This window comes from Chamaea fasciata, unplaced genomic scaffold (genome assembly GCF_029207755.1).
Source record: "Chamaea fasciata isolate MVZ Bird 193981 ecotype frontalis unplaced genomic scaffold, bChaFas1.0.hap1 SCAF_4, whole genome shotgun sequence".
Taxonomy (NCBI): Eukaryota; Metazoa; Chordata; class Aves; order Passeriformes; family Sylviidae; genus Chamaea; species Chamaea fasciata.
Window position 1 is genome coordinate 30,991,588 of NW_027094089.1, and position 14,804 is coordinate 31,006,391.

Sequence of the window (14,804 nt, forward strand, 5' to 3'; positions counted from 1 at the left end):
TCTGCTTTATCTGGAGGACACTTTCTGGCTAAGAGCCCTGCCGTGCAGGCTGAAGCTGTGCTGTTTACGGATGTGGAGTTAATCCATCTTTCAGACCACTGCCCTAGGCTGGAGCAGAAAGAGAAGCCTCTAGGCTGTATTTTGGCATGTGGTATTGATGTGTGCAGCAACTCCCACTCTCTGGGTATCTCTTCAAGTAAAGTAAACAATGTTCAGTAGATGTAAACATGCCAGTTCGGTAAAAAATACCATTGCGCAGTTGTTAGCAAAAACACAGAACAAAAAAAAAAAAATCAGAAACAAAACTCAAAATCAGATTATTTAAGGTCAGCCAGTTAAACAGTGAAATAGGTGGATACCAGCACTTAGAATTTAGACTACAGGACCTGTGTGGCACCACAAATCTCGTAAAAATAACAGGGGTACACATGGTTTTAGAATGAAATGAGGCTCTGATGACCTTCTGTGTTCTGGCAGTAACTTTAAAACTGTTAATTGACTTTGTTTTTTTGGAAACAATAAGATAGTTACTGTAATAGTTGCTTTAAGAGGGAAGAGCAATATGAGTTAAAGCAGCATTTGAGTGGCTTGAGTCCACAGAAAATGTGTAAGTCTGAGTGCAAAGCCAGAGCTAAAAGCCCTTTAATTGTGCTTGCACAAAATCCTGCGTATTTTTTACTAAAGTATGAGTAAGCAATACAAGGATAAGTAAAAGAGAACAAAGTGTAGATGTAACTTGGAAAAAAAAGAAACCAAACAAACCCAAATTTTTCTTTTTACTCCGTGTAGTTCTTGAATTTGAACACGTTTATCTGGAAAATCTGCCATCGGCTTCGATGTATGAACGCAGTTACATGCACAGGGATGTTATTACACACGTAGCATGTACAAAGTAAGTGCTTTTGTTCCCCGTTGTATTTCTTCACCTGGGGTGCATCTTTGTGTCTGCTAACAAGTTTCTGTTGTGAAAGTTTCATCACGGAAAGTTGCAGTGTCCTGAGGTGGTTTTTAAAGGATGGCGGGGTTTTTTTAAAAAACTAAGTGGCTTAGCTAGAAGCAAGATAAAAGTTCTTTTTATAGGCTAGAGGAGTGTCTTCAAGTCCTTGTTAAAATATGCAGGAATAAGATTGACTTACTCTCTCTGAAAAAATAGCATTCACCAGAGCTGCAGAGGTCACACACACATGCACACATAGTTACTACAGTGAAACCAGACTTAAAATAGGAGTTACATTTGCATATTCAAAAAGGATAGTGTTTCTTCAGTTTAGGCTATGAATTTTTATAGATTAATCCAGAATGCACCAAAATACGTCTTTTGTTTTTCCAGGAGCTATAGTACCCATTCAAAAAGACTGTCACAGTAGTTTCTTGAGGTTTCATTATCTGCACAGTGTTAATTTTAGTGCAAATAACTGACGACCAGTGGGAAAGTGCATAATTTGTGCATCTGTTTTATTGTTTTTATTTTTGTTTTGTAATTGTAGGACAGATTTTATCATAACAGCCAGTCATGATGGACATGTAAAATTCTGGAAGAAAATAGAAGAAGGGATTGAGTTTGTTAAACACTTCCGAAGTCACTTGGGTGAGAAGTTGTTCTTTTTTATCTAGAGGAGCTCACTTTTTCCTCTCCCTTGGTCTTTGTTTGAAGAGAGAGTACAAATAGAGAGAGAGATTCTGGGGTTCCTTTAGTGCAGTCAGAGATTAAATGATATCTACCATCTTTCTTTTATTCCTCTGGCCTGTTACATTTTGCCCCCAGGCTCTAGCAGGGATGGGATGAAAATTAAACATGTGGGACTCTGCTTGCACAGATCCCCTACAGCCTTTGCATTGGCTTGTGCCCTGCTTGTGGGGACAACATCTGGGTCATAAGGGAACAAGATACACAACAGTGTTCATAAAATCCAGAGAAGCTTAAAAATATGTTGCTTTAAATAAGGGTACCTTGGTCTTGTTTTTTCCCTTGCAGTTATTTTCATCTGGAATTACTGTAATTGTAAATTCTGTATTATTGTTGTAATTATCAGATGTATTGCAATTAAGAGAAACTGTAACCCAATTTTCTGAGCTAATGAGTACACAAAGCTTTTCAACACTATGCTAAGCATAAAATAGGCTGGACAGAAAATGCTGTTCTCAATGGTATTAGAAATTATGATATGACTAAAGGAAAAAATCCAGTTTGATATGCAGAATGTTACAGTAAGAAAAATATTTAATAAAAGGGCAGTCAGAGTACGTTTTCCTTTTAGAGTTACAAGAAATATTAAAGTCTGTTTTTGATCCTAACTATCAGCTTTTTATATATAGAAGCAAAATATGAGAACAAAACCTACCATGCAAAAATCAGCATTGTGAGAACTTTACTCTGCTCAATTGCAGAGTATTTTTGAGTATTATGGGTGTAATAGTCTTTAGAGTTGTGCTGCTTTTACCCTATTGAGGGATGCAAGCTGGGGAGCACATGATGTTTACCCCATCATAATGTTCTCAATTTTCTAGGATCAAGATTTTAAGCTAAACTTGTTGCCATTATAACAATTTACTGTGTTTTTTGGTAAGTTGTTCATTATCATATAACTGAGTCTAAACACTGATAGGCTATAAAGTATTCTTTTGTGAATTTTATTTTTTTAAATAATATTTTATTGAAGTCAGGTAGGGTTTTAAATGGAAAAGGTGACAAAACAATTGGGAAACAGGTTTAAACCTCTGTAGGTTTTCCCGATCTAATACTGAAATGAAGGATGTCCTTCCCATTTCTTAATAGTATCTCAACTTAATTCACAGGTGTTATTGAGAGTATTGCTGTTAGTTCAGAGGGGGCATTATTCTGTTCAGTTGGAGATGACAAAGCAATGAAGGTGTTTGATGTAGTCAACTTTGACATGATCAACATGCTGAAACTTGGGTAAGTTACTTAGTTCTCTGAAGTGTTCCTTTGAGATTATCAGTGGGGGTTGTTTTGCTAAAAGGTAACTCAGTAATTTGGGGTTCTTGAGTTCTTCTCCTTCCCCCATGACCTAGACAGATCGAGTAAATTGCATTGTCTGAAATGAATCCAGTGGCTGGATTCTGCCTTACTGAAGAGAAAAACTTACTACTGCATCAGTAAAAGAGAGGAGTAGGAAAGGAGCTTCCTCAGTGTTAAATATTTTGCACAAAGATGTGGGGTTTCTTCAAATATTTAGCTAGGCATAATTTCTTTCTGTTGTTTGGCACTGAATTTAAAAATTCCAGTTTATTAGGAGTTCCATTAGAGAAGGGATTTGGCGTGTATGTATTGTCTCTTTTGTTGTCATAGGGATACAATTTCCTTTTTCCGCTAGAAGCAATATGTTATTTTCCTTAGTCTTGTAGCATTTCTGTAGTTACACAGTATGTAGCTAAAGGATCTGGGAGAAACAGGAATGGATGTTACTGGAATTGTAACAATACCAAAGGAAAACAAGCCCCACACTGTTGAAAGGGTGGATTTGAAGGGCTGGAGGATCAACGAATGCCGCATCGAGAATGGTAGAAATACTTACTTCTCCAGAAGCCTTTTAGAATTGGAAAACATATTCTTCATAGTGTATGATGTGTTGGTTAATTTTGAAACTGAATAGAAGTATAAAGTCAGGGGGAAAAGCTTTTACATAGGAACATCTAATAAAAGCATATGCTATCTGCTTTGTTTGTTATGGTTTTTTTGGTATCATTCTCCAGATACTCTACTTCTCCTATAGGAATTTATTCCCTCTTGGCTGTCTGTTGTGGAAAAATTCCAGTTAGGCTCAATCTTTTTTGTTTTGCTGTTATTTTTGACACAGCAGCCCTGTACTGTTACTACATAATTCGTAAAATTATAGAAAAAAGAAAATAATATTCAAAAAAGCACCCCTGATCTTTAGAGCTTTCCAGTTCTAAGTAATCTGTACACTGTGACTCTGTACTCTTCTTCTTTCTAATGAACCTGAGATGAAATGTTTGTTTCTCTTTACTGACAGACATTGAAAGTCCAAATTATTGGTGTCTGTCATAATGTCAGAATATCATCAGTCTATCAGCACCTGTTAGTTTGATTTGAGAAAGGATACTAAACATGAGTTTCCTATGGAGACTAATTTTTTGATGTTTTCCATTTTGAGTTCTAGATTTCAGAATCTTTGCTTACAGACTTTAAAACAGACATAACTTATATTATTGACTATATCTCTGACTTGTTTTATTTATAGATTACACTTTTGCAAGTGCCAAATTAGTTCCTTCTTAAATGCACTCAGCCCTTATTGAATATAGGGGGATTGTCTTAATTTTGTTCCTATCACTTCTTGGAGAGTTTGTAGTTTTGTGGGTTTTTTCTGGCAAGATCTAGTTGAACTTTTCCATAAGTGGGTGGCAGAGATGCAGTTGTCTTCATTTCTACTGAGTCATTATGCACTTAACAGGTGGATTAGAAACAGTATTGACTCTCATAACTAGAGTGCTTTTTATTAACGCCACTTGGGCTTTTTGTCTGGATTTCTGTCCTAATTTCTCCTTTTTACCCACTTTCTACTTTGTCTGTCACAATCTCTTTGCAAAAAATAGGGAAGGAACCGAAACTGGTAGTCGTCCAGTGTATGGTATTTCATTGTAAGGCTTCTCTGTAATATCCTGAACATTAGCAAGATATGTATTAGCAAAACTAGTAAGTAAAGTTTAAAATTTGCTTCTGATGTTTGATTTCAAGTTTACAGAATCACTTGGCTCTTACCTAAATAAAACTAGTCCTTATTTATTTTTAAATGTTTTTTTCCTTTCTTCTCTTTGTTGCAGCTACCACCCTGGCCAGTGTGAATGGGTCTATTGCCCTGGAGATGCCATATCTTCTGTTGCAACATCTGAGAAAAGCACAGGAAAAATATTCATATATGATGGACGAGGAAATAACCAGCCACTTCATGTTTTTGACAAACTCCATATGTCCCCACTTACTCAGATACGCCTGAACCCTGTCTACAAAGTAGTTGTGTCTTCTGACAAGTCCGGAATGATTGAGTACTGGACTGGTACTCCTCATGAATATAAATTTCCCAAGAATGTCAGCTGGGAGTACAAAACGGATACTGATCTATATGAATTTGCTAAATGCAAGGCGTACCCATCCAGTATAAGTTTTTCACCTGATGGCAAGAAAATGGCCACTCTTGGGTCTGACAGAAAAGTTAGAATTTTTCGTTTTCTGACGGGAAAGCTCATGAGAGTCTTTGATGAATCTCTGAGTGTGAGTTTTGTCTTGTTTCTCCTTCTTTGAAATGTTTTCTCTACTTACTTGGATTTGTTTGCCAGCACATTCATCTGAGCTATCATTTATTTCTAAAGGCAAGCTTCCTTCCTATATTTTTCTTGCAAAAAAGGCCTGCATTCTCTTGCTTGTCTCTTAGCTTCCTTTGCCGCAAAAAGAATTTTTACTGTTTGTGTTACCTGCACAGTGAAACGAAGTTGTTGGTTTTCATTTGTGTTTTCATGCTGTTGATTACATTTTACTAGAAAGCAATTGTGGACGATGGTGGAGAATTCCCATTGCAAATAACATCATAATAATGCATTAAATTTGTCATCTTCTAAGGAATTTGATGGACAACTGCACACTTTCATGTGCTTAAGCCTAGTCCTACAACATGCCTGTTGTATCACTAAAGTAAAGACAGTATTACTTGTATTTACTTAAATCCTTCAGTTAAGTTTGAGTGGAGTAATCTCACTTGGATTCAGTATTTTTTAATCATGTGCATCAGTTTTTTACTGGATAAAAAGTTTGAAATATGTTAATATAGCAGTGCTGGGGTTTTTTTGTAGATGTTTACTGAACTTCAGCAGATGAGACAACAACTGCCAGACATGGAGTTTGGCCGACGGATGGCAGTTGAGCGTGAGCTGGAGAAAGTGGATGCAGTGAGATTAATTAATATAATTTTTGATGAAACTGGACACTTCGTTCTCTATGGAACAATGTTGGGCATTAAGGTCATAAATGTAGAGACTAACAGGTAAGTTCCAGTGATACACATGGAGATAAATTTCTGTTTTAAAGTCTTTATCCAGTCAAACTTAAGAGCATATTTAAAACTTGATGTGACTGTGGAGGTGTCTAATGTTTTTGTGTTGTTACTTGAGACCCTTACTGTAGAGAAGGCACTCCCATTCTTTGTAAAGAATCACTGCAGATTTAGGCTTAGACAAATGAGGAGAAAATATGGCAAGCACATGTGTGTTAAAAATGTGTAATTAATCAGTTCATCTCTGGCTAACTGGATGGGATAATGTAAAGTAAAGGTAGATCATTTTGTTGGAATTTTATTGCATAAGGTAGCACATTTAAATAGAGAAACATCATAAAAATGATCAGTAAAAAATTATTTTGAGAGGCTTTTGGAATTTTGCTCTGAATCCTAACAGTCAAAAAGGAGACATTTTCTGACTGTGAGCACTGAATGTTACACCTCTTTACATCTTGCACTTCAGGTGTATTCGTATCTTGGGAAAACAAGAGAACATCAGAATGATGCAGCTGGCTTTGTTCCAAGGAGTAGCAAAGAAACACCGTGCTGCAATCACTATAGAGATGAAGGCATCTGAAAATCCTGTTCTCCAGAATATTCAGGCAGATCCAACAGTAATCTGCACAGCTTTTAAAAAAAACAGGTTTTACATGGTGTGTATGTAGTCTTTATTTAAATAGCTCTGTTCTTGTATTGATTTCTCTACATTATTTTTTGTTTTTCTCTTTGCATCTTTCTTGTGCTCTTTGTAGTTGCAAATACAGTTTTTACAAAGGAGTCCCTTAATATTGCAAGTATATTTAGAATTTTTACCTTGAACTATCTATACATTAACTAGAAACAGCTGTAATTTTTCATAGACTTTTGTTCCTCCAAGAAGATGGTATCCATTTGTTCTTGTTGAAAAAAAATCCTAAGAAAGAACATTTTAAAAAATAACCAGATTTTATAAAGAAGCAATAAGTAATGGTATGCATAAAAAATATAATAGAAAAAAAATTCAGACCAGAATCAGGACTTGGTAAAACTAAGGACATTATAGGCAATCAAGAAAGAAGAAGTCATCTTCCTGTTCACAGTTAGGTTTTTAGGTGAGATGGAACCAAACAGACAAGCAATTTCAGAGTAGTTAGTAGCTGATTTGAGAGGTCATAGCCATAGAAGTTAGAGATTGGTCTGTCTGTTATGCCTTAAATTTGATGGGTTGCTATAGTTTTATATTAATGCAGTATTGGAATAAGATTTTAACTTTGTAGCACAACTACAGAGCACAATTAATCCTTTTGGCATTAAAACCTGCCAGTTTTATCTGAGCATAGCAGAACAGCCTGATATTCTCCACCTCATTTTAAAGAAAAGATGCTGAACTAGTGCAGACTCCTGTTGTAAAGGGCAAAGTTTAAAGATAACAGATTATTAAAAGTTGCTTGGATTTGCTTGTAGTTTTACTGGAATTTGTGACTGTGGAGATGCTGGTAACACAACACAACAGTGCAAGGATAGACTGTCTATGAATTATCCTTGTACATTTCAAATCGAGTGTTCAGCAGGTTGAATAATTGTATTGATCTGTGGGTTGCAGAGCAGTGTGTATTTTAAGAGGAAAAAAGGAAAAAGCAGTTAACCTTCTGTTCTTTTGTGCTTCAGTTTACTAAACGTGAACCAGAAGACACGAAGAGTGCAGATTCTGACAGAGATGTATTTAATGAGAAACCTTCTAAAGAAGAGGTGATGGCAGCCACTCAGGCAGAAGGTCCCAAAAGAGTGTCAGACAGTGCCATCATTCACACAAGCATGGGAGATATTCATATCAAGCTTTTTCCTGTTGAGTATGTACTTGCTGTTTTTTCTGTTGTTTTGGTTTTGTTGCTTTCTTCTGTTCCTTGTGGTTGCAGTATCCAAGACTTATGCTAGAAATAATTCTTTCCCCTTTTCTACTGTCTTTGTTTCCTGACAGTTTCCTAATATGCCAAGGTAGAAATGCGACTCTTAACAGACAAAAATAAAGTAGGGTAAAAATAGGTCTAAATAACAGTATGGGCCACAGGAGTTTTTGAAATTTTATTTGGTTTTATTTAGTTATTGGTTCAGGGAGGGTATTCCTCTCTTGACTTTTATTCTTGGACAGGTCATGATACTCTTCTGTGTAAGCTCTGTATTGTAAGGCAATGCTGTTTGCATAGATTTTGAAAAAGAATGATGATGGTGGCAACAGCAGTAGATTTGGCAGCAGGTCTGTGCAAGCCAGAAGAATAGTAGTTGCAACTTCCAAATGTGGCCAGTGTACTACACTTTGTTATTGCAGCTCCTTTAAAAGCAATACAATATTTATGCTAGCATATAATGCTAGTGTTGTGTATATCCAAAACCAGGCATAGAATTGAAAAGTTTTATTTTGATGCAGATTTCTGGCTGCTAATCATTTTTATAGTAGCTAAAGAGCTTAAAAAATTTCTTAAAACGTCTTTAAAAATTTTCACTTTGGTAGTAACTCTCAGAAGTGAAAAATCAAATCACAGAGGTGAAATGGTTGGCCCTTTTTATTCTATCAACAATAGATTCCATCTCTTCACCTAACAGTGTTGGTGAGTAGTTTCAAAGAATAACTGACTCTACTGACTGCAAGTTCTGTAGTAATAAAATGTTTTAATTTTACATTTTTACTTCTTGCCTGCAACACTCTACACTTTTGCTTGTGTATCTTAAAAGAAGCATAGAGGCAAAAGCATGAAAAACTTTCTGCTTATGGAACAAACAGTTTATCTACAGAATGAGTAGTGCAGATAGAAAGCTGGGGAATCTATAGTCAGTGGTGCCTTGAACTAGGCCTGGAGGAGACAGGTTTGATTTCTGGCTCTCATGGTTTAACCCCAGCCAGCAACTAATGCCCCCGGAACCACCTGCTCACATCTCCGTTGGTGGAATGGGAGAGCACTGGAAGAGTAAGAGTGAGAACCCTTGTGAGTTGTGAGGTACAGACATTTTAACAGGGAAACCAAAAGGCATGCACCCAAGCAAAGCAAAAGAAGGAACATGGACAGGCAGATGTTCCACTATATCCAAGGAAACAGAGCTCCATCACATGGAGTGTATATATGGGAAGGTAAATCACCATTACTCTGCATGTCCCCTGCTTTTTCCCCTCAGCTTTTATGTGCTGGACATGATGCCATATGTGCGATGGAGCATCCCTGTGGTCAGCTGGGTTCAGCTGTCTCAGCATGGTCCCCTCTCCACTCCTTCTACACCCCCAGCCTCCTCACTGGGTTGGGATGAGGAGCAGAAAAGGCCCCTGTGCATAAGACAGTGCATAAGCCCTGCTCAGCAACAGCTAAAACATCCCTGTGCTATCAACATGGCTGCTGCCTTTCTGTGTAATCATGCAGGTTTGTACTTCTCAAGCTTTTTGCTTTAGCTCTGGGTTTGAGAGGTAGGATTTTGTTTTTTCCTTATTTGGTGAAATTCCTTCCTACAGAGTCCTGAAACACTGCACAGCACAATAGGGTCTTAGTCCCAGCTGAAATCTTTATGGCCTTGTCACCATACAAATATTATGTGTTTTCTGTGACATGACTTTAGGTGCCCCAAAACAGTGGAAAACTTCTGTGTGCACAGCAGGAATGGTTACTACAACGGACACATAATTCACCGTATCATCAAGGTAACTTGCAGCATGCTAATTTTTGTTAATTCACATAGTGTACTCTGGTGGTCAGTCCTCTGTTAACATTTCCCTTTCCCTTTTGCACACAGGATTGTTGGTCTGGCTTTAGAATTCCTGGTAAATCCTGAACAGCTCTGATGTTCTAAACAGCTTTAGAACTTACTAAAGTTGTAGTAGCTTTTCTGCAACTGATAAGGTTGCAGAAAACTGAAAATTGAAGGATGAGTTCAGCTATCTTGCTTGAATGAAAACATTGCTTCATGTCAGAAAGCCTTTCTTGTAAGGCTTTTTACTTCTGTCGCACCAAAATCGAGTGATAGAGCCTAAGAATTTGCAGAAGGTAGAGATAGTCAGGTTTCTGTCCTTCACTAGCAGGAATAGCAGGTAACCCTGCTGTTTCACAAGTACTTGATAGACACTTTAAAAAGCCTTAAATGCTTTCTTCCTTACATGCAAAATTTTAACACATTTTGTTGACAAGTTTGAAGTTTGAAAAAATGTCACCTAGCATATAACACTACTGGTTATGTACTCTATGCAATAATGTGGTAACATAAAATTTCTGTGCAGGGTTTCATGATTCAGACTGGTGACCCAACTGGTACAGGAATGGGAGGTGAAAGTATTTGGGGAGGAGAATTTGAAGACGAGTTTCATTCAACTTTACGACATGACAGACCATACACACTCAGCATGGCTAATGCAGGACCAAATACCAATGGATCCCAGTTTTTTATAACAGTAGTGCCAACTGTAAGTAATACTAAAAGCTCAGTTTAAGGCCTGAGATGCTATGTTGACAGTAAAAAAAATCAACTTTTTCTCATGGAAAAAGGAACAGCCTAGTACTTCACAAAGAAATGATGCACATAATGTTTAGTATGTAGGCTTCACTGAAACTGTCCCTTATGAGATAGAAATACTTTTCCATCACTTGTGATCAAGAGGTCTTTTCCCTTTAAATGGAGTGAGGGTGGTATAAAGTTCCTAGGCATGTTTGCAATTATGTATTACTAGAGTATCTTATGTTAATAACATTGGTTTAAACTTGATGGAAATGTAGGTATTGCTTAGATTGTTTGGATATGGTGCCAGGGTGTCTCTTTAATATTGCCTAATTGTAGCTGCATAAAGAAGCCAGTGTTCAGATTTGAAAGTTTCATTTGATCTGTGTATAAGTTCAGAGCCAACAGTAGAAATTTTGGTATGTGAATCTAAGACATAAAAACCAAGTCCTTTAAAGTAACACAAAAACTGCATTCTTGTAGCACTTCAAAGTAATTTAAAAAAACACCCATCTATCATAGTTCTGAGGTTTATTAAGTTGTGTGAGAGTCTATATTCAAATTGGGCATACTACATGAATATTGAATTGGGTAGCATTCTGTACTGGCACTTAAAATTCCTCTGTGAAAATACCATGAAATAGAGAGACTGAAACAAGATTTCTGTGAACTGAGAACGCACTTTAAAATAAACTATACAATGCTATTGCACCTGTAAAATGTGACTTCTGTAGTACTTTAACAAAGAATTGAAAAGGTAAGTTCAAATGCATATGGATATGTGTTAGCTGCATTCTAGATTTACCTGCATGCTAGTATTTACAGGGTGCTAGGTTCCATAGGACACAAAATATATCCATGTACACTTACTCTCTTTTTGATTTGGTACCTGTCTACATGCTGCATTCTATTTTAATATGCTTTTCTTTTTCTCCTTCTGTGCTCTCCAACAGCCGTGGCTTGACAACAAGCACAGTGTGTTTGGACGGGTGACTAAAGGAATGGAAGTTGTTCAGAGAATCTCAAATGTCAAAGTCAATCCCAAAACTGACAAACCCTATGAGGATATCAGCATCATTAATATAACAGTGAAGTAAGGCAGGCATTGAAGGTTCCAGCTTAAGCAGAAAAAAACAGCCTGTGGGACCCAGAAAGGGACCTAGGAAGAGCAAACATTTTTGATAGTTACTAGACATAGCAAATACCTGGACACAGCCATCACTAGTTCTACTATTTTTTATGTACCTAAAGTGCCCTAATTCTGTATTTCTGGTAACTTTGTATTTTGAAGTAAAAACATCTGCATGTTTCTTACAAAGTCTACTGTCTTTCTTGCATTTCTTCTATGCAAAATTAAAAACCCCCACCATGTCCCAAGATAGTATTTGTAACTTCACATTTATTTGCATCTTTCATATTTAATTAATCTGTTTCACTGTACTGAAATCTTTGACAAAGGAAGAGGTAGAAATACTGAGTTGAGTGAACTTGTCAATCCTTTGTACGCGTATCAAAAATTAGATTAAGTTATGGTACCATTTGCTATGAAAAGCAAACAATGTAATCTACCTCTATTCTTTAGAAATAATGTGTCCAGGTTTTCTCTGTCCAAGACCGATGATCAAGTCTTAAAATGCCGGTGTATAAAGTCCTTTACAATTAGTTTGATTTTCCAGTGATTTTTTCTTTCCGTGTTTGCCTTTTCTTTATTTTAGCCTAGTGAGTTGTGGTTCTTTTTCTGGCTTCATTTTTAGCCCAAGTCCCACAAATGTTACTGCTTCTACTGAAATATTTAATTTATTATAAACTATGATAGTCATCTAAACTAAGCTTTTCATCAGCTGTTTCTGATGGAGTTATAGAACAGACTCAAAGCATCATTAAGGCTGAAAAAAGGTAAGTTGAGTAGGTCCTGGTAAGGTCAGTAAGTCAAACATTAACCCAGCAACACCTCCATCTTTACCATTACACCATGTCCCCAAGTACCACAGCCACATGTTTTTTGACCACTTCCAGGCATGGTGACTCCACCGCTTCTCTGGGCACTCTATTCCAATACCTAACCCCATTTCAGTGGTGATTTTTTCCCTAATGTCCAATGGTAATCTAAGGCCATTTCCTCTTGTCCTGTCATTCATTACCTGGGAGAAGAGACCAACATGTGGGGCCCCTTGTCCCCTTAAAGGAATTTCCAACTGCCTTGTCCTGGAAAAGCGAAGATATATAACCTTCCCAGGTGTAACAAAGGCTTCTCCCCCATGGCTCCTTGCCAACATTGTGCAATCTGTTCCCTGGGATTCGCAAGTCCATCACTTCCCCGTGGTATCCCCTTTCCCTGTTTCCCCATTGGCCATGGGGCCTGGTGTCCAGTTGCTCTCTTCCCTATGGTCACCTGCCCCTTGCCCTGCCCCCCTGTACCACCCACGAACCTGAGACACTATATAACTGAGAAAATTCACATGATTCTTCTCTTTGGCCTTCTGCATTCACCTTCAGCACATGGAATAAAGGCCTGCTGGGATTGATCAAAGGCTGGGAGCCTAGCCCTTGCTGAGCTAGCCAGCAATGTGTGTGAGCTTAATTGCTGCCTGAATTCTTCTCAAGCAGTTTCTCCACTGGAGAGGCTGACTGGGATCTATTAGGCTGTAGCTGCACAGCTACATCCTCCTTTCAGGCAGGTGTAGAGATTGGTCAGATCTCCCCTGAGCCTCTTCTTCTCAGCTGCTCCTCACAGGACTTACGCTTCAGACCCTTCACCAGCACCTCAATGTCTTTCCTGAACTGAGGGGCCCAGAACTTGGCAAAGGATTCGAGGTGTGGCTTCACCAGTGCCCAGCACAGGGGGACAATCCCTGCCCTGCTCCTGCTGGCCACACCATTGCTGATCCAGGCCAGGATGCCATTGGCCTTCTTGGCCACCTGGGCACAGCCTGGCTCATGTTCAGTCACTGTCACCAGCACCCCCAGGTCCTTTCCAGCCCCTCTGTCCCAGCCTGTGGCCCTGCCTGGGGCTGTTGTGACCCAAGGGCAGGACCCAGCCCTGGGCCTTGTTGAACCTCACACCACTGGCCTCAGCCCATGATCCAGCCTGTCCAGATCCCTCTGCAGAGCCTTCCTGCCCTCCAGCAGATCAACAGTCCCACCCAGCTTTGGTGTCATGCATGAAACTTAGCTGAGGGTGCACCAGATCATCAATAAAGGTATGACACTGCGCTGGCTCCACTACTGAGCTCTGGGTAACACCACCTGTGACCGGCCACCAGCTGGAGGTTATTCCCCTCACCATCACTCTTGGGGCCCAGCCATCCAGACAGTTTTTAACCCATGAACTGTGCACCTGTCCAAGCCATGAGCAGCAGTTTCTCCAGGGGAATGCTGTGGGAGACAGTGTCAGAGGCTTTAGTAAAGTTCAAGCAGACAACATCCACAGGCTTTTCTCATCCACTGTGTGTGTCACACTGCCATAGAAAGAGACCAGGTTTGTCAAGCAGAACCTGCATTTCACAAAACCATGCTGGCTAGTCCCCCAAACCCTGTTTTGTACATGATGGCACTCAGAATGAGCTGCTCCAGGATCTTCTCTGGCACGAAGGTTAGGCTGACCTGTAGTTCCCTTGATCCACCTTCTAACCCTTCCAGTAGATAGGTGTTACAGCTGCCAAATTGCGGTAACCTCCCCCATCAGCCAGGACTGCTGGTAAATGATTTGAAGTGTCTTCTTGCTGTCTTAAAATGATTTAAAGCTCTTCCAACCAGTTCCATCAGTAACCTTGGTGGATCCCATCTGGTCCCACAGACTTGTAGCTAAGGGGTCTAGCAAGTACTAACCACTTCTTCCTGAACTATGAGGGCTTCATTTTGCTCCTCATCCCTGTCTTCCACTTCAGGAGACTGGATACTCTGACAGTAACTGGTCTTACTGTTAAAAACTGAGACAAAGAAGGCATTAGCTTCATTTTTTTCTTTATCCTTTGTCACTGTTTTCCTCTGCACACAATAAAGGATGGAGATTCTCACTGGCCCTCATTTTGTTGCTGATTTATTTGCAAAAACATTTTTTGTTGTCTTTTTCAGTATTCAAATCATGTTCTAGCTGGGCTTTGGCCCTTCTGATTTCCTCCCTGCATAACCTCATATCATCCTTGTGGTCCTGCTGAGTTGCCTGCCCTTTCGTCCAGAGGTTATAAAATCTCTCTCCCCACGTTCCAACCTGGCTCTTTGTTGAGCCAGGCTGTCCTTTCCCACCAACTCATCTTTCAGCATCTGGGGGAGACCCTGCTCCTGCACCTCTAGCCAGGATTTCCTTCTGCCTTCCTGGACTCC

At 39.0% G+C, this 14,804-nt stretch overlaps 1 protein-coding gene across 1 annotated transcript in view; it reads left to right on the forward strand.

The window, feature by feature from the left end:
- Nucleotides 1–12,164, forward strand: part of PPWD1 (peptidylprolyl isomerase domain and WD repeat containing 1) — a 12,969-nt gene extending 805 nt beyond the window's left edge. Inside the window, exons 2-11 of the mRNA XM_066181208.1 lie at nucleotides 790–892; nucleotides 1,488–1,588; nucleotides 2,797–2,917; nucleotides 4,807–5,254; nucleotides 5,830–6,020; nucleotides 6,496–6,685; nucleotides 7,680–7,861; nucleotides 9,612–9,693; nucleotides 10,267–10,449; nucleotides 11,435–12,164. Of these exons, the coding sequence (XP_066037305.1) occupies nucleotides 790–892; nucleotides 1,488–1,588; nucleotides 2,797–2,917; nucleotides 4,807–5,254; nucleotides 5,830–6,020; nucleotides 6,496–6,685; nucleotides 7,680–7,861; nucleotides 9,612–9,693; nucleotides 10,267–10,449; nucleotides 11,435–11,578 (1,745 nt within the window). The 3' untranslated portion in view covers nucleotides 11,579–12,164. The remainder of the gene's footprint in view (nucleotides 1–789; nucleotides 893–1,487; nucleotides 1,589–2,796; nucleotides 2,918–4,806; nucleotides 5,255–5,829; nucleotides 6,021–6,495; nucleotides 6,686–7,679; nucleotides 7,862–9,611; nucleotides 9,694–10,266; nucleotides 10,450–11,434) is intronic.
- The last annotated feature ends 2,640 nt before the right edge of the window (nucleotides 12,165–14,804 follow it).